This window comes from Electrona antarctica (assembly GCF_951216825.1).
Source record: "Electrona antarctica genome assembly, chromosome: 17".
In the NCBI taxonomy this organism is placed as follows: Eukaryota; Metazoa; Chordata; class Actinopteri; order Myctophiformes; family Myctophidae; genus Electrona; species Electrona antarctica.
Window position 1 is genome coordinate 28,650,689 of NC_136798.1, and position 27,947 is coordinate 28,678,635.

Sequence of the window (27,947 nt, forward strand, 5' to 3'; positions counted from 1 at the left end):
TAAAAGTAATCCAATTCATTACATTTTTATACTCTGCTTTAAAATGTTCAGGGTTCCCACACATTTTTACCAATGAATTTCCAAAACCCTTCCCGAATATTGAAGCCAATTTCTAGGCTTACAGTATATAACAATCATTCAGCGCAATAATGAGTCTCTTACTCCTATGTGCAATGCCGAAGACAGTCCGTGTAGCAAAAATAAAGCATAGAATATAGAATAGTGGATTTCCATTCCAAATGGATATAAATTACATCGTTCCCTACTTGGGAACGATGCAAGTTGGGAACAATGAAAATCGAGAATACATACATACCCCACCCTAGTATGAAATACTCGTTATATCATCATGTCATAGTACCTGTTTGACTGTCCGTCCGTCCGTTTTAGTCCTTGGGCAGTGGTAAATGTCTGTGGAGAATGTCTGAAGAATGCAAACTGACTGTGAAATGGAACTAAGTAATCAAATGGCAGGTGTGGGGAATAAGGCAATCAACTGGCTCAGGCAGAGCCTGGAAATTGCACATGTGTGGGGACTTAAAGCTCATTAGGTCCACTGGCAAAGCCTGACCAGAGCCTTTTCTGGGAGTTCTGGACAAACGTGTATCCGACCAACTCAAGGAAACCAGACGAATCTGCCACAGGGAAAAAAAGAAAGTAAAAAATCCCTGAACAGATATTGGTCTGGCACTCCTCAGTTTGAATTACATTTCGCTCACCGCAGAGTTGTGACCAATCAGACTCCACTATTTAACCTTTTTGCTGTGAAGTTGGAATCCGTTTGTAACCATCCCTTGTAAAGAAATCTTTAACACCAAAGTTCCAGACTAATATCTACACACTGTAAGCAGTAATTGCGACTGTAGGTAGCAGATTACTATGAAAACCTGCAAAACCTGTCAGTCCGTTCTGTCGATCTGTCACGCCACCATATATGGCCATCAGTCATTCACGCCTCGTGACACCATATATGGCCGTCTCCATATATGAAGATCGACACTGACCTCATCAAACCCTGGATAGCCATACAGAAGACTGGATCATCACTTAGATCTGCATATGGAGCAGATTTTGTTTTTAAGTGGTGCAACTACTTCCTTAAGTGACTATGTGTGTGCCTGGGTGGGTGGGTGGGTGTGTGTGTGCCTGGGTGGGTGGGTGGGTGCGTCTGAGCACGAAAACAGCATGGTTGTTTTTCACCACCTGTGCGCAACCTAACACACACACGCACATATCAACTGTATATATGGTGATATGAAATTAATTTTACTGCGTGGCCCCAGTGCCCCCCACAAAATGACCGGAACTACTAATTATTGACCAAAACCAGAGCAGAAGTCCCACCACAGGACTCGGGCAATCAATTAATACAGTTGCAACCACTATATTTATGGCAAGTATTTCATACAGCATAAGTTAAAAACCCCCACCTGTCCTTCCTCTTCAATGTCTCCCTTTTGACTGAAACCTGTCCATTTAAACTCTAGACGGGCCTGCCCCAAAGTAAAAACGAGTGTTCTCAACAGGCCCGAAAATTAAGGGCCCGGCCCTATCTAGGCCCTCATCAAACCCTGTACACTCACTACACTAGCTGCCCCCACTGCCACCCTTAGATCTCCATAATCAAAAACAGAGATTATTTTATTTGGCCCCTCTAGCTTAACCCTCGCACTACACTCACAACTTGGTTCCCTCTCCACAAATGTCACTCCTGCAGCCCGTAATCTGGGGGCGATTTTTGATTCAGACCCCCTCTTTTAATAAAAAGGTAACAGTAGCCCAATCTTGTTACTTCCAGTTAAGGATCATTGCAAAAATCAAGCCATTCCTTTCAGCCCGACCTCGAAATGGTTATTCACGCCGCCCTCATATCACGCCTCGATTATTGCAATTCCATCTACTCTGGCCTTCCTAAGAAAATGACATCCCGTCTACAGTTAATACAGAACTCTGCTGCTCGTCTACTGACTAACACAAAGAAACGGGACCATATTACATACTTGCCGCTCTGCACTGGCTGCCGGTGAGCGCCAGATGTGATTTCAATGTTTTACTCATTACCTATAAAGCCCTAAATGGGCTGACCACTATCTACATCCTTGAGATGCTGTCCCTCCTTAAATCTGAGCGCATCCTTAGATCCTCGGACAAGGCCCTTCTAGATGTCCCTCGGACGAACCTAGTTACCCGGAGTGATCGGGTACCCTCACAAAAAAAAATGCAGTAATCCTGGTCTCTAAACTACCTACCCCTGGCCCCCCTGGAAAGGAACTGGTCGGAATAACGTGTTCCTTCCACGCGCTACGTCCGGCCGGGGAAACTCCCGTCAGGTGAAAAGAAGCAGTTTGGACTCCTCATGCATAGAAGGAAGCATGAGGTCAGTCGTGGGTGCTACAATTCATTAGATAATTGACACAGGGTTGCAAAATCGTGGGATAATCTTTTTTAGAAAACAAAAACAAAACAATAAATAGCGAAATATGTTTCAAGGACCCTTGATTAAAAACCTTTTCCAAATTGAATGTGGGGACCCTGTAAGTTAATATACTGAGGATTTTACGGTGTACGGTAGACAATTATATTGGGTGCCTTACACACTTATAACCTATGTGTTCAACAGATTAAAGACAGGAAGGTGAATGGTCTGTAAAACTATTTAACAAAAGGATGAGCTTGAGCTACATTTTATGCCACGAAACAGCTAACTACAGTAAAACATATATATTGTTGCAATGTAGTCCTAGTCTGGAATTGTTTTCAGTGACTGAAAACAATTCCAGACTAGGACTACATGATGATGTGGGATTTAGTTGTGGTAGTTTTCAGCAAAAACAAGCCATTAATATGACCATGATGAAAATGTCAATATCAGCAATTGCAATCTATATAATATATAAATAAATGTTCTCTCCAGTTATAAATATCCACAAGACTGCAAATCTTTTCAGCATTTAGTTTATTTTCTAATGCCTTAGTCACCGTCACATTCCTATTCTCCTGAAAAAAAAATGTGGAAAAAGTGTGGTAAATCAATTCATTGACCATTTAACTAATGCCTAATTAATGCTGTCATACGACCGTGTTCAGCCCTGAAAAAAGCAGATCTATAAGCTCAAATGGCTCGCCTCTGTGACGCTTTTGAGCTTGTAGATCTGCTACTTTTACCACACAACACCATTGTATAGCAAAGTACATCCGGTGTGTGACGTGTGCAACGTCTTGACAAGTCTTACTCATCAAGTGTTGCACTTTTAAAATAAAATTGCTCATATGAAATATGTCATTTGGATGTCATTAGTACAGAACCAGGAGGAAACATTGTGCAGCTTGACCATGATTGTGCATTTTTTTTTTTTTTGAGGGATAAACTGAAATTAAACACCATTAAAAGCAAACGTCTCTTCTTTTTGTATGGATGAAAAAGTGCACATAAAATTAAAAAAATAAAAAGCCACCGAGAAGATAGATTCATCTAGCATGATAAACTCGGCAGCTTGTTCTTTTAATTCCTTTGACCATACATGCTCTCAGGGGCATTAATGGGATCTCTGAAACATAAACCCCATTATACAAACAAAGTGTCCATTTCATTAAAAACAGGTGAAACCTTTTGCATGTCTTTTTTTTCCTCTTCCCTCTTCTACACGTAGCAAGAAAACAAGTCAAGCACTTAAAATGCAGGCAAATCCTAAGGCATCATGTGAACTAAAAATACAACCAATATACTTTATATGGAGGCATAGGCTTCCTCCTGCTTTGACAATAACAGCATTCCCATACCAGATAAATTTTCTAATGCAAAAATGGCAACCCTAGCTAATATCATACAAAGTGAACTACCGAATAGAAAAGACAAAAATAATCATCCAACACACAAAACAATACTGAAGTTTTGATAAAATGCTTTGAATTGACCTTTCGGCAAATTCAACCATTCCCTTTACTTGCTCCAACTGGGAACAAAGTAAGATAGTTGTCATTTAAAAAAACAAACAAAACATTAAGAGCAAATTATAAACACTGCATCCCTGTTTGAGGATTAAACCCAGGTTACCACCCCCGCCATACTATGCATTTTCCACAGTTGTGATGTGATGGATGTACACTACAGATCATATTGCAGATACATCCCACTTCATAATGTAGCATGAATCAAATACCATGAGAAGGTTCAACAGGTCTCTGTAAGGGCTCAAGGTCACAATAAGGAAAGGGAAAGCATAAGCTATACAGTATACGTACAGTATATATGCATAAAGGTAGTTAACCACATTTATGCTGCTGGTGTCCCCATTGTGGCCAAAACACTATTTTTTTTAAGTAGCACATTTTCAAAACGTATTTTCTTCTAATTTGCAAGACAAGTGGAAAATAGCAGATTTAAAGCTCAAGTCGTGCTGCGATGCAACACGTTGTGAGCTGGTACATTAACTATTTTCACTCATTAGTACATGTAGGGCTTAGTCAGGCATATCCAGACATATCCGAGATGTCCCGCCTACTAGTAGATCGGGTGACATCTATTCAATATATGGGCTTGAGAGCTAAAAAGGGGGGGAAACAGCATTGAAGAAACTTTAAGGTGGTGGTGAGAAAATTGGTCTGCAAAAGCGTAAGTAGGTGTAGGTTTGTTATCCAAGGTTTCCTTCACTGTTCCAACCCCTTTACTGAATGGATTCCACCAGAACTATTGGTACGCGGAGATCTCGGCCATGATTGGTTACGCAAGTCTATAGCGTTTCGTCATGGCAAATGAAAAGTTCTCTTTTTTTCCCCAAAACATGGTATATGACATGCCCAGAATAGGGTCGGCAGGTTTTACATGGTTAAAACAACCGTAATTAAAACAAATAAATTCTCAGAGGGCTTCAAATACATCTTCTGCACATGATTTACAACTTTGTCTTAAAAAGTCTCGTCTTCCTTTTCACATTCTCAAGGACTGACTTTAGTTTGTGACCCACCGATGTCAAGGTGACAAGGAGAGGTCAAACGGGACAAGTCATCCACTGACTTGAGGGACAGTGCGAGGAGGGAAGACACACACACACACACACTGACCGGGCTGGCCCTCGGAGGCCCTGAGAGCACAAGAATAAAACGATGAACAAAACAAGTGTAAAAACACACTCATAACAGCCCCACATTCGCATGCCACCTGACACAGTGGACACCGATTTTTGCACAGTTCCTCGCAGCTACAGAGACATTCTGACCCGAAAAGTTCACCTACATGATGAAACGCAAAGAAACATTAAAGACATCCCTTTGCCCTATATAGCCCGAGTTATACAGAGTTGCTTGTGGGTGTTGCACACCAAAAATAGGCAATCTTCAAGCTCACAATATGTTGCGGTGCGACACAATGTGAACTTGTAGATCAGCCATATTTTGTTACATGACACCCACGCGCCACCAAGTAAAAATATCGCCTAAGGGCCATACAAAACATTACAGCATGGTTCGTTTCTTTTTTTGGGAGGATGGGGGGTCCAAAATGGGATGGGATGGATGGCGTGATTGTTTTGGTCTGCCATCACAGAGTATATCTCCTGTGAAGCTGTGCAAATGTATGGACATTTTGAGGAGGACTGGCTATGGTCGTCGTCGCCTAACTGAGCGCACACCTCCCGTCACTCGCTGATGATGACGAACAAGAGTCAGGGTCAATATCATGCAGGAGGAGACGGTGGAGGAGGAGCACAGTATAACAGGTCTCTTTACAACAGAGGGTCCACCGGTTGGATCGGGGGGGAGGTGCCATCTGGGGTAAGACGGTAGAACGTGTGGAGAGGGGGGTAGTGTTAGTGTTATATCTAGTGCAGGTCTCGTGGGGGGGTAGTCTGAAGTCAGACTTCTGTTAACCTTGGACAGTACAGAGAAGGTAAGGGAATTGGGGAGGGGGCGTCCCCTCATGTGTCTCTGCACAATGGGGAAGGTGGGGAATGAGGAAGGGGAGGACGAGGCGAAGGAGGAGAAGTGGGACGGTTTTTGGGTCCGATCACGAGGTGCCCTGTCTCTTCTGTTGCTGAACCCGGATCAGCTCCAGCTGTTTTTTGCACTTCTGGTAGTACGTAGACAGACTCTTGTTCTCCTCCAGCAGCTTCTTGTGCTCCTGCACCAAACGAGAAGTGTTCTGCTGGTCCTTCTCGTCTTGATCCAGCTCTGTGATAAGCTCCTTCCTACGCACGCACACACGTGCAAAATCAGCCAATAGCTAGAAAGGCTTGCACCTTAGTTAAAGAGTTGTACTAATGTAGTCATTAGGCATGTAACGATATATCATATCAATATTAATCCAGACAATAGATATCGATTAATCCTGATGATATTAACAATGTTATGTATGCATGTATCAGAAAATGTACTGTTCTACTGTAAAATTGTTATTGTCACTGGACTGGATCATTAAAATGACAGGGTACTGCACAAAAATAGGCACTTGACAATAATCCGTAACGTTGATTGGCTCAGCTGGCAGACAATAAATCAAAATGACACCATTATAGCCTAAGCATACCATCTTTGTGATTAGCAACCTGGTTTTCTTCTGCAAGCTTGTCCTCACTAAAAGTGAAAAGTATGTCTGACGTATGCGGCTGCATTGCGCCCTCTCTTCGCTCATAGGTTAAATTTAACAGCCGGCAGTGTGAACAATAAATCAAGAGCCATTTACTGAACTGTAGTATAGTTGGCCTGTGACATTTGGAGACTGGCACAATTCTTTTTAAAGAAAACTAACTCATCCCTAGTCTCAAAGCATAGACAGTACTATTATTATTAGAAAAAACAAAGAACAATAAAACTACATTGGACAAATTGTAATGTCTTTAAATGGCACTGATTATCCTCTGTCTAAGACAGAGGTTCAGGCGAGGGTTCAACTTACTTTCTCTGGATGAGCAAGGCAATCTCTGTTTGGACTTTCAGGTACTCCTGGGCCATTTTGCAATGCTGCTCAAACACAGCCATGGATTCTTTGGAGTTGGGACAGGGAGCAAGGGGCTGGAAATGGAGATACAAATCAATTGCTTAAGCTAGTTAGACAATATTTAAATTGTTAATATAAGCATAATCAGAGCTGTTAGACTACACTAAATGTCTCACTGTGTGGCATTTAGAATACTATTTTTGAGTGGTGCAACCACTCCTATACAGAGCTTTGTGTGTCTCTGGCTGTGTCCCTGGGTCCGAGCACGAAAATAGCGATTGGTTGGTTTTCATCACCAAGTGTCACTGTTGTGCAGCCTAAAACACAAGACACATATTAACTGTAATATACACACACACGTGTATGTGTGTGTCCGGGGACCTCCACAGGGTAACAGTCATTTCTCAACCGTTTCAGACACGGGGCGGCTCGCCGGCACCCTGGGATCGTTCCTGTAGGTCTGGAAGTTACGGAGACCCCCCCACAGAGTTGCACCACTCACTTCACACAGGTGTGATTTTACATTGTCAACGGGTCTACAAATATTAATAAAAGCCAAGCATTATAATGTTCACTTTGTTTAACACAATCAGTGCTGGGATTTTCTTCAAAATAAAATGCGCCGGTGACAGAAGATATGGGAGATTTTACTCTGAAAAGCCCCGCCTTCCGTTACCCCCAAAAACCGGTTGCTTGCCTCGCGATGATTACGCTAAAGTCTCTCTAGAAGCATTAATATTCTAAACAAGAGGCATGCTGAAGTCAGAAATGAAGACAGAAGTATGCTCTTTTGGTCAAAACCATGGTAGAGCTCCCTAAATTAGGAGATATGAGGAATTATTTCTGAGCCGTAAACAAGGAAGTGAACGGCAGCGCACATGCGAACAGCAAGGAGTACATTGCAGAAGGAGAGGCCAACCCCCCAAAAAAAAATAAATAATGACGTGTGTACACGTCCACTGGATCCAACGGTTGGATTAGCTATGACGTTTGTACACCTACATTCAGACCTATGGTCTGAACAGCATGGGTGGAGAATTGTGTTATGCACTGTGCAAATGTGATAAAAGATATTGTCTGATGAACTGTCGTTTGCAATTACAAATTCTAAATAGTCTAACTTTTGAATAGACAACACCTTTTCCCATCTCAACTTAGGATGAGAGCAGGAACCTTGACACTAGAAGCAGGGAATGTGAATGAAGCAGCATCATGAGGGTGGCAGACCGAGCCATCTACCTGTAGCTGGTGGTCGAGGGTCAGATAGGCCATGGGAATGGAGTTGTCTGAGCCATTAGTGTCTGGAAAAAAGGAAATGCCAGTTGTAAATTTACATATTAACCACATGGACCTCAGCATGTCTTGGCTGAACATTCAGCGATAATATTTTATAATATTTTATACTAAGTATAGACGCCGTTCAACGTAATACTGTTTAAGTATTAAATTAATGTATGTGTACATTTTCTTTGTCAAATTCAACCTCTGTTCCGATTCCAAATTATGCATGTCATTTTGTTTTCTTTTCTGTTCTTTGTGTTGCATGCAAGGCCGCTGGGTTGCAAGACAATTTCAGTGCGAGCTGACAATAAAGACAAGTTCAATTACCAGTATTATTATTAATATTAAAATGGGTAGTTATTCTGGTTGGCCGAGACCTTATCAAGCATACAATTCTCAATAAGCACTCTACACATCACCCGCCAACATCTTGTTCACGATATTGACCTCAACTTTTCATGGATTTTGTTTTTCCTATGGCTAGGTAAGAGGATTTTTAATGGAGATATATTTTTGAGTGGTGCAACCACTCCTAGAACCAGCAATGTCCGTAACCATTTTATAAAAGCTAGAAGCCTTGGTTTAAGAACGGCTAAATGGGTTTAAGCCACTCTTCCCCACGTCGTACCTCACAACACCCCTGTTCTAAAAATACGGTAAAGTCTCTTGTGGCTTACTGTTTTAGTAAAATGCTAGATTTGTCTTTGCTATGAAGGGCTACATACACGGGTCAGGGTTATCAATGACAGACTGTCATTTTACAACCCCCCCCCCCCCCCCCCCCGGGTGACAAGAGTCTAAGGCCTTAAATCATCGATTACGTAATGTCTGGAGCGCCCGAGAGAGATTTACACAACCAGCCACACATGCTCACAATGACACAGACAGCAATACAGCTGTAGTGGTGAAAGCATGACAATAGATCGGCCGAAGGCCAACTTCAATCAATCAATACAGCCGTAAAAGTCAACCTTCCCTTTTGTCATTCCTATTAACAAAGCGGGTTACGGAGGTTGTTGGCAGCTTTTAACAATCAAAGTAAATAAAGTATATACAGATAAAATGCAGAATATGAAAAAACTATAGCAATTCATATTGTATAAAAAGAGTGTAGAGGGGACCATAACTGTTTTATTTGTTTTTGATTGTTGAGTTGTGTTTGTTATGATTGTATTTTTTATTTGTGTATTTGTGTATCTGTTATTTGTTTTTTCTGGACATTTTATTAACAAGAGCTATAAAAGGAACGTTTTATATAATTGAAAAATAATGTCAATATATTGTTTTTTTTTAAAAAAGGGTGTAGACAATTAAATAGCCTAAAAAATGTGCATGTACTGCAGGATATTTTTTATTGCAGTGGTTAGGACTTTGAGTAATCGCTGTCTTCCATGTCACACCGACTGTTGTGTTGACCGACTGTACCAAACTAGTCATATTTCCATACATGCTATGATAACACTATTTGAGATTGAAATAATATAAAAGTCAACTTAACGTCCGACCAGGCCATCTGCACTTGGATTGGTTCATAATGTATGAGCCATTAGCAGATAGAAATAGAGGCATAGGTATCATGCACCGTCTATCAGCAGGAAAAAGTAATAAAATGGAGTCTCAAACTTTGGCCTGGCCTTTTGCACAAATAAATACAGACGTTAAGTATCATGTGCAATCTTTGTATGCCCTCCACCTCCTCTCCCATGCGACATTCTGAAGGAATTTCTACTAAATTGCAGATGGGGGTAAGAGGGTGTCTACCTGTGAGGTCATCGGGTGAGAAGTAGCCTCTACTGCTGGTCTTATCCGGCGGCATCATCCTCACACTGGGACTAGACGACCTGCTGCTGTTTCTGCTCCCCTGCAATAGGACAAAAACACTGTCAGTCACCTGGGACAGCCAATGGAAATGCACAATATCAGTCATCTCATGGGGATCGGCCAGAAATTATTGGACATGGCATCACATATATGCCATCCACGCTGCTGTATTGGTGTAAATACAGCTCGTTAGTCTACCTACCGACACAGGAGATAATTGCTAGGGTCTCTGAACAAACAACTATGGGAAAATCGTTATCCGTTATCGTCAAATATCCTGCATCCCGAAAGGTAATACAAATGGAAAAGCAAAAATTGCTCATATGCATGTAAGAATTACAAAATAATTAGTCTATGAAGCATAAACTGACAAATAGCAAAGACATTTGTCTCTCTCAATCTAGAATCTATTACAAATGTCTAATAGATGGTATATAGAGAACATTACCTCGGAGGAAATTAAACATTATGTCATGCTGTCACACCTCTGGGAATTGAGTACCTGGCAGTTAAGTGCAAAAATATCTTCTACAATTTATACAACATTTCTCCATACCAAGATTCAAGTTTTTATATGAACTTTGAATGAACTTTTCAGCTGTGCAGAGTTTAAATGTTAATTTTAAATAAGAGTCTACTGTTTTGGAAGGATGGAGAGAGCATTGTTAGATAAGGGTTGTGACACATTTGAAGGTTGTCTATCTAGTATCTAGGCACACTGTGTATACGTGCTTGTGTGTGCGTGTCTCTCTCAGGTAGGGTTCCTACATGCATAATGTCGTCCTCCTCCATGAGGTGACATACCAAACATTTCTCAGAGGAATTGCTTCGCTTCACAAAGCACACATCCCAATCTTTGAGAAGCTCCCATCTCATTAAATGGTATCAGTGTCACAAATCCATACAAAACATGAATGGGGAAGCAGGGGGTGGGTGGGGGGGGGGGGGGGAATACAGTCTTAATGTTTTGAATATGCTCTCCAGCTGTGAGCGCCAAACATTGAGCCAACATTGTCTCAAACTAACCCCAAGAGAGTATTGGCTCATCTGTTTTATGAATATAATGCTACAAGATGTGAGAATGACATTTTTTAAAAACATTAAACGTTTACTATGCTGCATGTAAAAACAAGCAAAGATCAATAGAACAGCAAAAGACTAAGTTCATTGTCCCAATTATTCACTTTATTTTTGTAGCTCACTTATCAAAAACTGAACTCCTCATTGCAGCTTACCTGGTTGGAATCTGAGCCTATCCCCGGTAAATCCTGCACGGATCGACGTCTCTGGGCCTCGCAGGTGGCTGTGGGCCGGACAGAGGGACACATACAGACAGAAAGGAAGAAGCATGAGACCGACTAGATGTTCAAGATGAAGGGGAGCCGTGTCCGTGTCTGGTTGTTGGGGAGAGATGGGGAGAAGGGGGAATCCCGATCCGCAGAGCCAGCTGCTTGGGTTTTACCCCTTATGCCCCGGCCCTGTCAACATGTGCCATGACATGGCTCTAATGCGACCACAGCACAAACACCCACCACACTCCAACACTGCACATCACTCATACAACACTGCAGACCAGACCCACCACATGAATAGCTGAGCCCATTTGTGGGGCATAGTGTTTGCATAGTGGTTTGTTTGGGTTGGGGGGGCTGGGAGTGAGGCTAGGAACTATTTTAAGGAGTACGATGTAATGGACAAACTTTAGACATGGCTGATGGGAAGTCACAAATAAAGGAGGGCGATTTTGCTGGATAATTAAACCTCTTCAAACCTTTCATAGAAAAGTAGAAGCATGTCCCTCCCTCACATCATGCAATAATATCTATTATATAGGCCTATGTAATTCAGGTTTAATTTAAGTCTTGCTTACTAGTGAAGTTGAGACAAGCGGCTGATGTTTGATTAAATATTACACACCATTTATTTTTCACTGATATATCCAAGTACATTCGTAGGACTCAAACAATTAGTCCCTGATGCTTTGAATCAACTTGTACACGTCAAATAGTTTTTGGCCTTGGTATCCATTGGCAATGGTGCAATACACAAACACCACACAACAGTCCAAAAATGGTCACCCCAAACAAATCATAAAGTTTGCGTTACAAATCTCTTGTGCTAATAACTAATATGCTGAATTTCTCAACAACCTTTCCTTCATGTTATAACAAATCAGCATCATTGACTCTTTTCACATTTAAATTTAAGATTTGAATCCCATTTTTTATCCCAATGAAATATTTGAAATAGTCTTATTCTATATAAAACGAATCTAATTAAAAACCCACTATTTCAAAAAAAAAAAAGGGGTATTTGTGCAACGTGGGAAAGAATGACAATATATAGGTGTGCACATGCAGCGATAATGGCCATTCTACTAACAACGTACATCAGTCCCCTCCCGTAGTCACTGGATTTAATTAGCCACTCATTCAACGTTCTCATGCAGCTTCCAAAATAGAAGCCTTTTTTGACATCCAGTGCTGTCCCCGTTTCTTTCATCCCCTATCTCTGGTAGTAATAATAGCTCTGACCCCTCAATGTGAACGAAATTAATCAAAATTATTTTTTTTCACAAAGTTAATGGATGTAAAGAGAGCGAGAAAACGTGTGTATGTGTGGTAAAAGAAAAAAAAGAAAGAAAATTAGCCAAGCTTTCACAATGTCCTCTATGCATGAAAGGCAAGGACAAGTTTAAATGCAGAGAGCTGGGGCACTCTGATTTACTCCCTCTCCCCATGATCTGTAGCCAAGCCAGCAAGATGACCGAGAGGAAAACACAGAAAGTCCATGAGTTATGAATGATCTTCTCATCCGTGTCACCCCCCATCTAATGCAATATGCTGATGAAATTACGCAAGGGCTCTAAAACTGTTTGTTTAGAGCCTTAGCTTTATTATTTTTTAAATAATGTAACCTACATATTAGGGCTAGGCAATATATCAATTTTATATCAATACCGTGATGTAAGACTAGATGGTTAGAGATTTCGGATATTGTGATTGAGAGTTGTCTTTTCCTAGTTTTAATCACTTTAAGAAATTTATATAAAAATGGTTTAATAGCCAATGTACCATCTTAGAACGCATCACTACATGCCATTATTTTGTATTATATAACATTTTATATTACCAGTATATACAAATTAAATAAGGTATTTGGTGAAAAATGATTATTCATTTGTATTAAGGCTAAAATATGGACAATTTCTTTTGTGTACATTTTCAAATAATTCCATCATTATGAATTTGTGATTTTATCATGGTACTTCTTCAATAGCACTAAACTAAGTCTTAGTGAGCAATCGAGGAGGAAGTGACGAGATGAGAAAGAATGTTAACTCATGATTACGTTCCTCTCATCATTCATAAAACCACAAAGTACAAACTAAATAGGAGAGGTAGCTCTGATGCATGTTACTCCAGGATGAACACACATTTGATCATCATTGCTCCAGGATATTATGACACAGAAGTCATTTTCATATATTAACTACTTTCAACCAGGTGTCACTATGGCCGTAGTCTAGTCTGTGAAAATGGCAGATCTATAACCCTACATGTCACAAAAGACTGAACAAAACACACTGGTGTCAGAAAGAATGGACAGATTTGATCAGAGCTTTGAGATTTGGGAGCGTTTCAATAATTTTTTTGTATCTGTGTGCCAACTCTATATAGAGCAGCAGTTCCCAAACCTTCGCAACTAGAGACCCAAAATCGAGACATTTGGTGTCTCCGCAGGACCCAAACTGACAAAAAAAATATATCATGGATTACCTCCAAAGTCAAGTTAAGATAGCTGATGTTGTAGATCTGCTATTTATGGAATTACTTATTTTTTTTTTTTAATTTACTCTGAACCCAAAAGTGGGTCCATTGTTTGGGAACCACTGATAGAAAGCATCATCTGGAGTGACATACAGGAGAGGGGCGTGGAGGACAGAGCACAGTCAAAGCCTGCTGGTAGGTTCAGTCAAGCCAGCACACCCAAGGCAACCAGGAAGCCCGGTGGTCCTGCACTGATACCTGTGACGACGATCTTGGGAACATCCAGAATGGTGCCGTATGACGCCGTTTTACGGTGGCCTCGTTTATACTGTGGCCGTGCTGCAAAAATACACATACACACACACATGGCTGCGACACAAGCATGCAAGACTCGAGGACAAGCTGGACTGGAAACGGAGAAGTCTCACTTCCTGGTTCCGTTTTTCCAGGTCAGGACACGCATGCATGTAGCGCATAGCATATATTGGACATGCAAAGGGGCCGCATGCACCCTGTCAATACCATTGGCTGTGGAGGGTGTTCCACACGGCAGGCAGGCACAGAATAAAATATCTCCGCACCAGTCAGCTCAAACAGCGGTTTGAATAGAAGACGTTTCATAATAAAGCAAAGAAAGGGCATAGCTATGGAGGGCAATGATGCTCAAGACAAACCTAGAGTACTCTTTGAAATTCTACCTTTAAGGATTATAAAAAAAAAAAAAAAAAAAAAGAAAACAGGAAAAACTAAGGATCCTTAACCACATGAACCCTAGCATCCCTATTCTGGGCAAACATTTGCAGAAAATAGCAGATCTACAAGATCTGCCATTATCGGGAAATGGATATGGTGTAGAGCAGAAAAAGGAGGTGACCTAGTCTATACCACCTGGGGGACCACAGTAAACGAAGTACACTGGGTTCAAGTGGTTAAATTCTAACAAAATAAATTTGATCAATCTCCGACATACTAACTACACTAAACAAAACCTAAGCATAGAAAATATCTACGGTATTCTTTAATCATGACAGGGATGCAGAAGATGCTGCATTCCAATTTGAGCTTTTGAAGAAGGGGGAGATGATTGACAGGCTAGTTCGACAACATCTCAAGGTGTTTGGGGAAAGGTGAGGGTGTCAAACGGATGCATCTGCATGATGAGTGAGTCATCACCTCCCGAGTGATGAAAGCAGATGAAATGAATCTTGACTGGGGAGCTGGGAGTGTTAAGACAGCTGATAAAACGGTATTGCATTTCCTATGTAATCCTTGCTGCATAACAATGAAGTTTGTACGACTTTATTTCTAAAAGGTCATAACAATGTCCGATGATGTTACTCCTGCAGTTAAGATTATTATTGGCAGGGCCATTGTGTAGGTGGCTGAAATTACCTGCAGGTGCAAAAGGCATCTTGGGCTCCAATTCTGACAGGTCGGCGCTCATTCGTTTGCCATCATTGGAAGCCAGGCACAACGTCCGCGCCGATAGGCTCTCAACACTGCCCCCTCTGGACAGAGGTAGGGTCCTTAAAGGGTCTCCCTAAAAGAGCACACACAAAGAACACAACTGGAGCTCTTACTTTGGGAACATGTTATACATGTGAATTTGACATTTAATGAACTAATTAATCCATGTATGTTCTGTCTTTATACTATTAAAAGACCCAATTTCAATGGCTTTGAATTATAGGAGATATTTTGCCTTTGGTTTGAACTGAGGTGCAAACTGAGTTGTGATCTTGATAGTGTCATTGCTTCTTTGGGTGTCGACGTGCTCCATTTTTGCATCGCTTTTGTTGCTCGTGCTGGTGCAAGTGTAATCCACGTAAGAACCTGCCAAACAGTTCACCTCATCAATCTCAAGTAAAATGAAATCCTCATTTGTTAGTTTAACCCATTTTGGGCGGGAACCCCTTTCGTTGTTTTAAACATGGTTATAATTTAGCTATTGAAAAATAGCAGATCTACAAGCTCGTAGCGCGCCACCGAGTGGCGCGCTACGAGCTTGTAGGTCTGCTATTTTTGAAAAATCGTGAAAATATTTATTTCAGAAAACGAGGATTTAGAAGATTTTTTTTAAATTTCGAGGTCAGGCCTAAATGGGTTAATAGCAAAAACACATGCATAAAAACTATAGCAAAGTAAATAATTCCTATGAAAATAACCCAAAGTAATAGTAACCTAGATCTGAATGTCCAAGTATCCCACCCAGCATCAGTTTTACTCCTACTGTACCTGTACTAGTTGCAGAGTTGCTTTGCCCCTCATCTGAATACTGGTATGGATATTGCAGGGGCTCATCAGACCCAGGGAAGTACTGCAAAGAGAGACGGAAATACATTACTGTATGCTGGAATGGTCTGGGTTTTTGATCATCTTCATTCTCCAATTCAGATATTGTTTTAATTATTTGGGATCCACTTAGTTCTAAAAAAGTAGGGAGGGGCGATATGGACAAAATCACAATCACATTATTTTGGACAAAATACCTCAATATTGATATTGTGGCAATATGCATCATAGCAATATATTAAGGCTGTCAAAGTTTAACACGATAACGCAAATTCCTTTTAACAGCATTAATTTAATTGACGCATGGTGAAGTTTGAACCTTGGTGCACTATATAGTAGTTTGAGGAAATGATGCACTGCAGCACTGGACTTGCCACAACACATCAACAAACGCCTGTGAGCTGAAAATGTATAAGAAAGATACTATTTTGAATGGCAAGTTCAGCTTCAAAGCCCTTCCAGGTGGTTCGACAGGACACAAGTAATCTGTCGCTACCACTGGAGTTGCAGCAGCTGGTTGCTATTGGGAGGTACCGCTTGTCGACTATGCTGCAGCACACAGTACAGCCATGCAGAGATTCGTCAATTAGTTTTGATTGACTGGCTGTTCTGCTTAACGTTCCTTTGAAATTCACCCTGATTTTACAATCTCATGTCTAATGGAAGTATTTTGATTTGTATCAACCTCAGCTACATTGAAAATGAGGGCTTGCCCTCAATTGTACTCCCGAGTATAAAGAAGGTGATGATGATTAAGAATATTAAAAACTCTAAGTTAGATTTAGAACAGATAACAAATATGCGATTGATCGCGATTAACTATGGGCAATCATGCGATTAAATATTTCAATCGATTGACAGCCCTATAATATATATATATATATATATTTTTTTTTTTAAATGGCAAAAATAAGGCCCATAGAAGCTCACAACACGTTGTATTGCAACATGTTGTGAGGTTTAGATCAGCCAGTTCCGCAGAATTTTCATTTTTGAAAGAATGAAATAGGGCTTACGTGATTAAAACCAGGATAAGACAACACTTATGCCATATCACAATAAAGAGTATGCACACATGCCATCACTTTTCCACCGGGACAAGCTCAACGTGCATCTGCCATCACTATGCGTTGTGAGCTTGAAGATCATCCATATTTACAACAAGTTATCACATTTTGACCTTTAGTTTTATAATAACATGCCTAAAATAGGATCAGTTATTAACACCCCGAACACCCGGGATATTTAAGCCATTAAATCATAGCGCCCAGCGATTTACAGCAGCGGAGCACATTTAGCGACAGACTGGACGGTATCCCGGATGTGGCTGAAGTAGCTTGATGTAGCCAAAACACTCTCGATGCGATCGACAACAACGGGAGGTATGATTAATTCTAACGCGACTAGCGACGGGACCGTGATGGGCCGTCTAACACATAATCTTTTCTTAGAATTGGACGGAATGATTTAGATCAAGAGTTATTCACATTTTAAGATTTTCAATTTCGTCGGCTAAAATGGGGGGGGAACATTTTCGATGACGTCCCACCGGAAAATAACATTGAATGTTGCGCAACAGACGCTGCCAGCCTGTGGAGCGATGCGATCGGTTTTGATATCAATAATCTGTCCTTTTTATCAATCTCCGTCCTGATTTCTTGTAATAATTTTAGTCAGAAAAATGTTTCCCCCCCCATAATTTCACATGTGTCGAAATTATGTTATTCAGCATGGCATTGAAGCCGATATAGATGAGAATGTTGCTGTGAAGGATTACCCTCATTAGATGAGTCATGATCTTAACGATCTCCTCCATTGAGGGCCGCTGAGACGGATCTTTGGACCAACAGCGTGTCATTAGACTCTCAATGGGCTTGGGCAGGTTCTTGATTAGGGGAGGACGTGTGCCTGAATATCAACACAAATAAGACACATCCCATCACACCACGGCAGTTACTTGCATACGTCACACCATGTTTTTTTTTATCAATACATTATTAACGAAAGGCACATTGGCAAAGATTTATACAAAAGAATAGTAAAAGCCCAGGGCTCATTTACATTGAGGTCCTGTGTATTCAATTCATAGACATTTAAAGACAAACAATAATATACAGTATATGCAAAACATTATATACGATTAGTAATAAAATAAAATCACACCCGTGTGAACTGAGTGGTGTAATATAGCCTGTCTGACGTAATGAAATCATGTCTGACGTAATGAAATCACACCCGGGTGAACAGGGTGAACATAGCAACCATGCTCATTTTTTCTGCACTAACAAAGCCAGTTGTAGGAGTGGTTTACACCACTCAAAAAAGATAGATATGTACAGTAAACAGTTGGGGGGGCCATTACCAGTGATAAGCTTAAACTTTTTTTATAGGGGCCAGTTACAACTTGCAGTTACCTGTAGGTGCTTTTTATGGTGTTTTTTGAAGGAGGGTACTGTTAAGGAGTCACTTTTTTATGACTGTTGGTATGGCATTCCACATTCTGGTGGCATAGCAGTAGAACAAATTTGACCCAATTTTCATTGACCGAAACTGGGTTCAGTGAGATCAGTGGGGCTCCTTCTGATATTGTGCCCGTGTGCGTCTTTTAGGCTATTGTAGTAGTCTAACAGGTATATGGGTAGATCTGGTATTGTTTGTATTTTTTTTGTATTTTGAAAATGTATTAAAGGAGAATTCCATGCTAGAAGGCTTGCTTACCTTTATTTGTAGTTGTTACGTCCCCACCAAAGAGGTCCAGGTGTTATTTTGTGCAAAAGCTCCTTATTGGCTATTTCCCCTACCATAAGCCCTAAATGAATTGCATTGAAGTGAATGGGAATTGAATGGGACTATGGGGTGTTGTGCTAATTTGCTTATTTCAAATCGCTCAAAATTATTATTTTTTTTGTATATATATATATATATATATATATATATATATATATCCTCTCTTCATAATGTAAATAATATCCCAAGCGGCACACTTTACTACTTATTTCGATGGAAATAAGCGAATTAGCACAACACCCCATAGCCCCATTCAATTCCCATTCAATTCATTGAGGGCTTATGGTAGGGGAAATAGCCAATAAGGAGTTTTTGCACACAAAAAAACACCTGGCCCTCTTTGGTGGGGACGTAACAACTACAAAGAAAGGTAAGAAAGCCTTCTAGCATGGAATTCTCCTTTAACTCAAATATTTTTCCTTAAATGCCGAAAGTAAGAACGGCAGGTTTAAATTGACCAAAAAGAGCATGGACTAATGACCAGTTAATTTCATCCAGCTTTTTTTATATAGATGGATGAATACAAATATTCTAAGAATAACAAAATTGAATAGTTCAAATAATTGTGATCAGGCGATTATGTAATAATTGTGACAGGCTTGGGTAGATTTTTGAACATGCACCCAATTGTGTGCTTTCACTTTAATTTGAACACTTATGCCATTACACCAAGACATTTACGTCAGTACAATTCTGTTAATTTATGCTAAATCCCAGGTTTCCTGAAGCTGGCAAGCGGTAATGTGTCAGCGAGACAGATTCAGCAGTGCAGCATATTAGACTCCCTGCTCCCCAGATGTTCTCAGTGTCTCATTAGTATTCCATGCCATCCGTCTCTGTACAGAAACTGCGGGGAGTGCTACACAGGTGAACCTGCCTTTTAATTGCTCTTTTCTACCAGCCTCTCAACTCATTTACCCCACCAGCAGGTAGGCAGGCATCAGAACCTTGAGTTGAGCATGGTGAGTGACAGCCAAGCACACCTTCGTTGGTGTACCCTGTTGACAGCTACCAACAACGTTTCACAAGTCCGCCTGTTCCTCAGACTCACCGTTGTGCACGGCCCACATGATACGGAAGGCCGGCCCTCCGATTTCATCAAAGGGCTTCCTGCGCGTGATCACCTCCCAGAGAATGATACCCCAGCTGAAGACGTCGCACTTCTCACTGTAGTTGCTTCCTGGAACACATGAGTCAGATTTATACTTAGCTGCTGACCGGTGTCGCACAACGAAAATAAGCTGTTGACAACGACGCATCGATATGCGTTGTTTGAACTAGTAGATCAGCTATTTCAGTACGCTTCGCAACACAAAGCGCAACAAAGTATAAATCAGGGGTTAGACCGAGTGTGCGTGGGGTGGGGGGGCTTGGCTTGATATGGCTGATTGACTGACAAAAGCAATAATTGTCTGTGTTTGGAGAGGAGTGCTGTTAAGTGCCTGTGAAAGCTCTGGAAGCTTTTTATCCTTTATCCAATTTTAACACATGAGTGCTCGCAACTTGCTTAATTACATTGCACGTTATTGCAGAATTAAAAAGCACCTGCGCAAACCTGCACAAATAAACAACAGACCTATGTTAATGCTGCTGCATGGGGACATTCTGATAGTGTTTCACAGTGATGCTAATTCGCTGTAAGGGGGTTCAATACAGGGGCAAATGAGAGTTGCTTAATTGCACAGGAGTCATGTAACTCCCCACCAAAAACAAGATAATGACTGCCTTAATTCATGCTTGCTCCTGACCTCCGTTGCCAAGAACATGTCTCATAATGTATAAATGCATTAGGCTAGTGGCTGAGTGAGAAGACTAGCGCTACACTCTAGTCTCTCGGGGGAAATAAAACCACAAGCCTCATTCCATTCATCTTTCTCAGTATGCTTGGGAGAATACCATCAACAAAAGCTGGTGACTATAGCTGGTTACAAATTAAGAATTAATATCTTAAAACTGTTGGCGCAACGCAGCAGTTAAGGGCAAAAAGTGACAAAGCAAAGTTCAAGCAAAGCGAAGAGAGCGCCATTATCACCAGCGATACGATAATTCGATGCATATATGGTGATGGTACATGGCATGCTTAACCCATTGACGCCTGGTGCAATGTATAGTTTGTATACGTTGTTCTACCTTTGATGCCGGCACGCTCTCTGTGTCTCAGCTATTGCTATACATGTAGCAACATAACTATTTAAAAAAGAATGAATCAGAATTTGAAGGTTTTCAGAAAGCCTAAGGTTTCTGAAAACCTTCAGGCTTAGGCCAGGCCCTAGAAGGTGTTACCATATTCAGCCTCAGGCATCAATTCAATTCAATCATTATCAGGGATAGTAGGGCTGGGCGATATGCATCAAATAACATGTTTGACCACCAACTACAAATTTTGTTTTGAAAAGTGCTTTATAAATAAAGTTTATTATTATCAATAATGTTGTATTGCAAATAGGTGATCCGACCAATGGGCCGATTTTGACTCCAAATGACTCGGTAATTCACCCTATCTGGAGAAACCAATATTTTATGGTCTAAAAGTCAGATATAGTATAATATCGTTTTGCAGCTTTGTGACAGGCCTAAACATTCTCCCCTTCCTCACGACACACACACATAGAAATTTTCAAATTTTACCTTATGCACAAGATCGGCATCGGTGGATCGTGAGAAAAACAATCTGTGATCGGGACCAAAACGCCTGATCGGGACCAAAACGCCTGATCGGAGCACCTCTAATTGTGCCGATAATATATATTTTTTGTATAAACTAAGGCAAAGGAGGAAAAGGCAATACTTATGGTACATCACAATATCCAAAATCCTAGTCTCAAATCACAATATCCTATCGATATATTGCAGAGCCCCTGGGGACAGGTAGCTGAAGCATTTTAAATAGTCAAGATGCCAGTCATACTTGCCTTCAAATACCTCTGGGGCCATCCATGCGGCACTTCCTTTGTTATTGGTCATGTGGGTCTGAATGTCGCACGCTGTTCCAAAGTCACATATCTTCAGCACAGTGCCACCTTGCACAAGCAGTAGGCTGCAACAAACAATACCACATTAAACAGAGTCTGGGTAAAAACCACAAAATATCTCAAGTGTGTTGAATGATTCGCAGAGCAGCCATCAGTAGCTACAAACAAGCTGCAATGAATAGGCCACCTTTTCACTTTAACCTTAGTAGGAAATGGAGGGGTCCCTGAAACCAAAACAGTAATCATTATTGCAATGTTTACTTTTTTGACAGTAATTTACAGATCAGTTTGAAATTATTTTGAAGATACTAAAGCCTTTAGACCATAATTCAGATTGTGAGAGCATTCAGCAGGTCTGCTGAAAACAAAACACTGGAATAATGTGAGTGAATTAGAAGAAAAAAAAAAGATCTACAAGAAAGAAAAACACAATATAACAAAAATACCAGCACAATGACCCAGAGCTGTCAAGTTGTCAGACTACATTGGCCCAGTTATTCCCAGAAACTCCATGAGAGTTCTCTAGGAAACGGACCAGCTGGTCATTCCCACAGAGTCAGCCAGGGGCTTTTCTTTCCACAAGAGTCCAATAAATAACCTCTGGAGCCTGAACTGCAGTAGACATCCATCAGTACCACTATGTAAAACAGTCCTCACCTCTCGACAGGGGACACACAGAAGTGGAACAGGAGGAACAAAAGACAAACCAACCAAGCTCCAGAGGCCAACAGCAAAACCTACACAGTACTGTTCCCATCACTAACCAAATAAACAAAAGTACGTCATTTGCTGGACAATGCATGCGATTTATCTGTTGTTTTTTTTGCTTTATGTCGTTTTTCTGCAGGTGCAAGGTTTTCTTGGTGCCGCTATTAATGCTTTTCCATGGCACGGCCAAATGGTTCTATGCATGCCTTGCATGGTAAGCAAAAAGCTTGATTTATACTTTGCCCGCAAGTGTGTTTTAACCATGGGCCCATTCCAGGATTAACAGGCCAAAGCAGGTATTCAATGATTTGATCTTGGAAGTTCGGCAGAAAAAAAACCAATGATCCAGGAGTGAACTGAAAAGGCTGCCCCAAAAGCATGTCTGAAGATTTCCTGCTGGACAACTACTCAAGACTATAAGTCACTGTCTATATACAATTATACACTCAAAACCCAATACTTTGAGTCTGCCCATTACAATAAGGCCAAACAGATAAAATGCTTAATGTATGGTCTACTATGGTGCAGGTCAAGGTATATTCAAATTTGGATCAGTATCTGCTAAGCCCGGACAAACATCATTGCGCTTCACTCGTCATATAATCAGATATCATCCACAACTTGTGACAGAGAGGCATCAATGCATGTTTAATCTTGAGCAGCGGCCAAAATGTTAACCTGGACATTAGTTTTTTTTTTTTTTTTTTTTTAAATTGGTTAACTTTTAATGGTTTTTAAAAACGACTGCCAGTAAGCCGATTTTGATGGGTGCAAAATCAAAATGTTACACTAGATACACTTTGTGAATTGCATTTAAAAGAGAGACTTGGGTGGAAGTGCCAAGAAACCCCAGTTATAACAATCCATGCATGCTCTCGCACTGGCTTAACCTTAGGTAGCCATGGGAAAGGCTATTCTGGTTGTGACAGTGCTTCACCTGGACATTAGTTTTCCCATCTTTTGAGCAACCTCTATTCAAATGTTTCAGTTTAGAGTGCAGACAACCTCAAGTTTAGTCTAATGTTGCATGGAAAAGTAGCTGCAAAGCTTGCACCAAATGTTTGTGATATGATCAGGAGTCAGGAAACCGACCCAAAAAAAGGGCACATTTTCAAGTGAAACATGTTGACAGAATTCCCCCAGTCTAAAATTGTCTTAATTCTCGACTAAGCACATCAAATAATGCCTTAGGGTCTGAGGTCACTCTCTCCATAGTCCATACACACAAAAAAGTGGGATAAGATCTGTCCATTTTCCTCCCTCCTCTCTGGTCTACTGCCTGTGTAAATGTCATTCACCCAATTACTTAGCAGATTTATGTACAATTGACTGCCGTGTTAACTGCCGTAATGTCATTTTCTAAGGGATTTCCTACTCCTGACTCCAGATCCACTGTTAAGGTGAACAAAATGATAACAGTTCACAAAACAGCATAACACAGCTCATGTGGATCGTAAATTTTGACCAGCTCACCTTTGAATATAAAATGTTCAAGACTCTCTCAATAACGCCACCTGTTTAAATAAAGTCTAAAGCAATAATCTAAGTGCCACATTGACTTCAAGCTGGCAGTGAAACAAATGAACCACTTAAACACTATACCCTTAGTTGACCATGGTCCTGTAGAGTCTATCCTTGGGACTCTCTTTTTTGTCCCCTCTACACCAAATCTCTTCGCCAAAAATAGCCAATCTACTATTGCCATATCCTCATGCCAAGAATAGGGACACTAGGGTTTAAGTGGTCAAAGGATGCAAGAAGAGACACTATTTCAGCACAGTGAAACAGGGGGAGAGAGAGATCAGTGAGGAGGAGCATACTTGGGAGGCTTGAGGTCCCTGTGAATGAGAGCCTTTGGTTTCATGCCATGGAGGTAGGCCACGCCCTGGGAGCACTGAAAACACCAGCTCATGGCATGGGAGGCCGTGTAATAGGGGAGGGGTTCAGCACCATGCAGCACTGTGGACAGAGAACACCAAAATATCAAACATCAAAACCAAAATAAACACAAACCCGGTAGCATTTGGTAAGGTTAAACTTAAGTACACAGGAAAAATCCTCTAGGGCTGCAACCATCAATTATTGTCTCAGCGATTACTTTTTCTATAAATCAAATAATCTAGAATGTTTTTTGAAAATATACATCAATCTGGGATTTTTTACAATTCACTAAATCGATTAGTCCGATTAACCATTTAAGCTGTTTTATACGTTTTATCATACAACAATCTACAAGAAAGCTCACAGCACATCTGCGACGCATTGTGAGCTTTTAGATCAGCCATTTTCTATATTTAGAAAAGATTATTTCATCCATGACTGGGGGGGGAGGGGAATAAACAAAATAAAGCGATACTTCCATATTCCCGCCAAAATCTGCGCATTCATTTCCATTTTTGAACCAGTTTCCTTGCTCTTACTTCTACATCTATTCTTCCTTCGCCTGAAATTTCACCCACTTCTTTACACCTGTGATGAGACTAAAACTTCCACACAGCACCCACTTAGGAGACCAAAGGGTGTACTAAAATTGTACCATTGGCGAGGCATGGAACGGTGGAATGCAATACATTCTCAAGAAAATCAAGGCTCTTTGACCAAATGCTTGAATTTTGATTTCCCCAGATGCATCATTAAGTGGAGATCTGATGACCTAGCTACACAAGACTAGTACATGCATAACATATTATGGTGCAAAAGTTGTGTGTGGCAACCCAAACACACCTTTATCACAGTCAAAGGTTTTAGCACAGATTCAGATAAATGCTTAGAGAAGTACTCCTGGGAACCATTTGCTTGCGTAAGGCTATTTTCCCCCCAAGTAATGCCCATCGGTTTGATCTTGGGGCAAGGATGAACAAGAATCTAGATTAATATGTAGGCTAGATAAAACAATTGTACAAATCACATCATGCAAACCAGGAAAAACACCTGGCAAGACCAAATTCAACATTACACTTTCTATTTCACAACAACTTTGCAGGCCTAAGTGATATTGGTTGTAAAATGTCATAATAGGCTCAGTGGTCCAGCAAATGACTCACCATTATACAATGACCCCCCTTCAGCATATTCCATCACCAGGCAGACCTTAGGGCAGAAAACATTCATGAGATAGTCTCATAAAATTATAACACTGCCTGCATTAAGGCACAGGTTTTTACTTTCCACAATTAGTGCTAGTTGATGAATCAATATTCAAAAAATCTGTTATGTTCCTCAAATTACCAAGATGAATAATATTCATGCTTAGCCATGCAGCCCTAAAAAAATTGTACAAGGATATCTTGCAGACAGTAAACATTTAACTTACTGTCATAATATGTGTTTGTTTAGCCTAACAGATGCATGATCAACTTACTGGATTATGGCAAGAGCCATATAACTTCACAATGTTGGGATGGCTCACTCGTGAAAGTTGCCGAAGCTAAGGACAAGATAAAGGTAAAGGGTTAAGATTGATTTGCTTTAGCTGCAGAACACTAGCATCATCCAATACTACTTAATTATTTCAATACAATTTATTACATAAACAGTTATCAGAGTATTGCTGAAGCAAGTACAACATGACAATAATAGTAATCATCATAACAGGAACTGGTGGAATGCTAAAGACAACAATACCTCAACAATAAAGGCTTTTCTTTCTGATTCACTCTCAATGGTCTTGATTGCAACATCTTTGCCTTTCCATTTGGCTTTGCAAACGACACCAAAAGCACCTCTTCCCACCACCTAAAAACAAAGAAAAAAAGATCCGTCAACAATACAATACAAACTGAAGTACATTACACATTGACATACATTACTACCGCCTATATAATCCTGCGAGTAAAAAGCTATTGGAGTGCATTGATGTTACATTAACTTACCTCCTCGACTTCAATATCCACATACTCAATCTCTTCAAAGGGGTAACCAGGAGGAGTATCTCTCTCGTGCATGTCTGCGGATGGTACCCCTAGAGACATTACCAGCTAAAGCCAGTAACTGTACTGAAATAAATAAAGACGAAACGTAAGTTTGTGTGTGTGTATTATATATATATATATATATCATAAACCGATATCATACAACAGTTACCTACCTACCTATAGTGGGACGACTGTCAAGTTGATTGATCACGTGTAAACGTATTTTATGCTGAAAACGTCATTTGTAACGACCTATGTCACCAAACAAGTGAGGTTATCATCAAAAACCCTGTAAACGCCCGTGTGTCACCACTTAATTTAGTCGCAAAATGTCTCCAGCTGTGTTTTTGTTGCGACAAGGAGCTGTCAAAGCAGCCACACAAACTACACAGCTGATACGATACGTGCTAATCTTGTAGCTAATCAGCTAGCCGACGCCACTGTCACGCGTATATTCGTCCGGATAGAGCAGATCTGCAAGATCACAGCACATGGCGGCCGGCCCCGCTGTGAGCTTGCAGATCGGTTATTTTTTGGGGGGCGCGAGACCGTCGTACGACGAAACATATACCCGGCGTCAGAGGAAAGCAGCATACCTGCTACTACAACAAGTTGTCTTGCGACAGTTTTCCCGAGTTATAATATAATAAATAACATTATTGTTAACACAGACCGGCCCTTCACGACACGCTCTAAATACCCGTCATGGCAGAATCACAAACAAAAAGAAAAACAACTTACTTGAGGCCTGCGGCGTTGTAGTAGAGCTAGCCAGCTAGCCTGGATTCTAACGTTAGCTAGCTGAGAGCAATTAGCCTCATCAATCCAAGCCCGTCGCAGTTGACTGTTGTTGACCAGCGCCGCCGGCTCTCTGGACATGGAGGGGGCCGCGGTATGTCTACTGTTCAGGTGCGGGGAAACTGTAGAGTCATGTCCATTTTCCAACGGAGTCCCTTTCAACAGTTTGACAGCCAGACATAACTTTGTTCCTCTAGCTAGCTTGGCTAGGTGTGTATTTTTACTCTCCGTAGCAGCCAACAGCTCTCTTGCTTTCAGCCAGGAAGTGTGTGCTCACTGCAGTCCAGTCCCTCCCTCCGCCATTCATAACCCTACTAGGATGGCTGGGATAAATGCGCGTTGCGGTTTGCCTATCCGGTCTGTTGCGGATACGGAGACGTCTTTAGTGTGTATGTGTGGAAATGACCGGATACGGTAGGCGGGCTCTAGACCGAATTTGAGAATAGAACCAAGTGTGACGCGAGGTTAACCTTACCCCCAGCAGGGGGTGAGCGACCATGTTTGGTGAGTGGTGGGGAATACCTTTGACTCGTGTAACAGTGTGCGCTTCAATTCGTTCGTTATTTTAATGTAAAAGGCTAAAAGCTACTTGACTTTTCTGTTTTCTCTGTTTTCCTCCTAAATAATAATATATTGCCAGGGGCTTATTTAACGAGACCGTGCATTTGTTTGT

The 27,947-nt window shown here is 40.9% G+C and overlaps 1 protein-coding gene across 4 annotated transcripts; it reads right to left on the reverse strand.

The window, feature by feature from the left end:
* Window positions 1–2,939: 2,939 nt before the first annotated feature.
* Window positions 2,940–27,589, reverse strand: map3k7 (mitogen-activated protein kinase kinase kinase 7). 4 transcript variants are annotated; one of them, XM_079526822.1, is made up of 18 exons: window positions 27,218–27,589; window positions 26,435–26,552; window positions 26,187–26,297; window positions 25,924–25,989; window positions 25,607–25,652; window positions 24,383–24,521; window positions 21,791–21,919; window positions 19,934–20,058; window positions 17,873–18,003; window positions 16,039–16,120; window positions 15,506–15,636; window positions 15,196–15,343; window positions 14,062–14,142; window positions 11,269–11,336; window positions 9,974–10,073; window positions 8,171–8,232; window positions 6,890–7,005; window positions 2,940–6,182 (listed from the first exon to the last, which is right to left on the reverse strand). In XM_079526822.1, the coding sequence occupies exons 2-18, from the start codon at window positions 26,531–26,533 to the stop codon at window positions 6,002–6,004; spliced, it is 1,815 nt and encodes a 604-aa protein (XP_079382948.1). In that variant the 5' UTR covers window positions 26,534–26,552; window positions 27,218–27,589; the 3' UTR covers window positions 2,940–6,001. The 4 variants fall into 4 exon arrangements, with proteins under 4 accessions (XP_079382948.1, XP_079382947.1, XP_079382946.1 ...); XM_079526821.1 differs by having other exon boundaries at window positions 19,934–20,062; window positions 21,795–21,919; window positions 26,435–26,557; XM_079526820.1 differs by having other exon boundaries at window positions 26,435–26,557.
* Window positions 27,590–27,947: the final 358 nt, after the last annotated feature.

Excerpts from the sequence above, each read along its gene's own strand:
- map3k7 (XM_079526822.1), bottom strand. The coding sequence starts at position 26,533 with ATGTCTCTAGGGGTACCATCCGCAGACATGCACGAGAGAGATACTCCT. Across the intron at positions 15,344-15,505 it reads CACCTCAGTTCAAACCAAAG|GGAGACCCTTTAAGGACCCT; the intron begins GCAAAATATCTC and ends GTGCTCTTTTAG. Across the intron at positions 11,337-14,061 it reads TCCCAAGATCGTCGTCACAG|CCACCTGCGAGGCCCAGAGA; the intron begins GTATCAGTGCAG and ends TCCGGCCCACAG.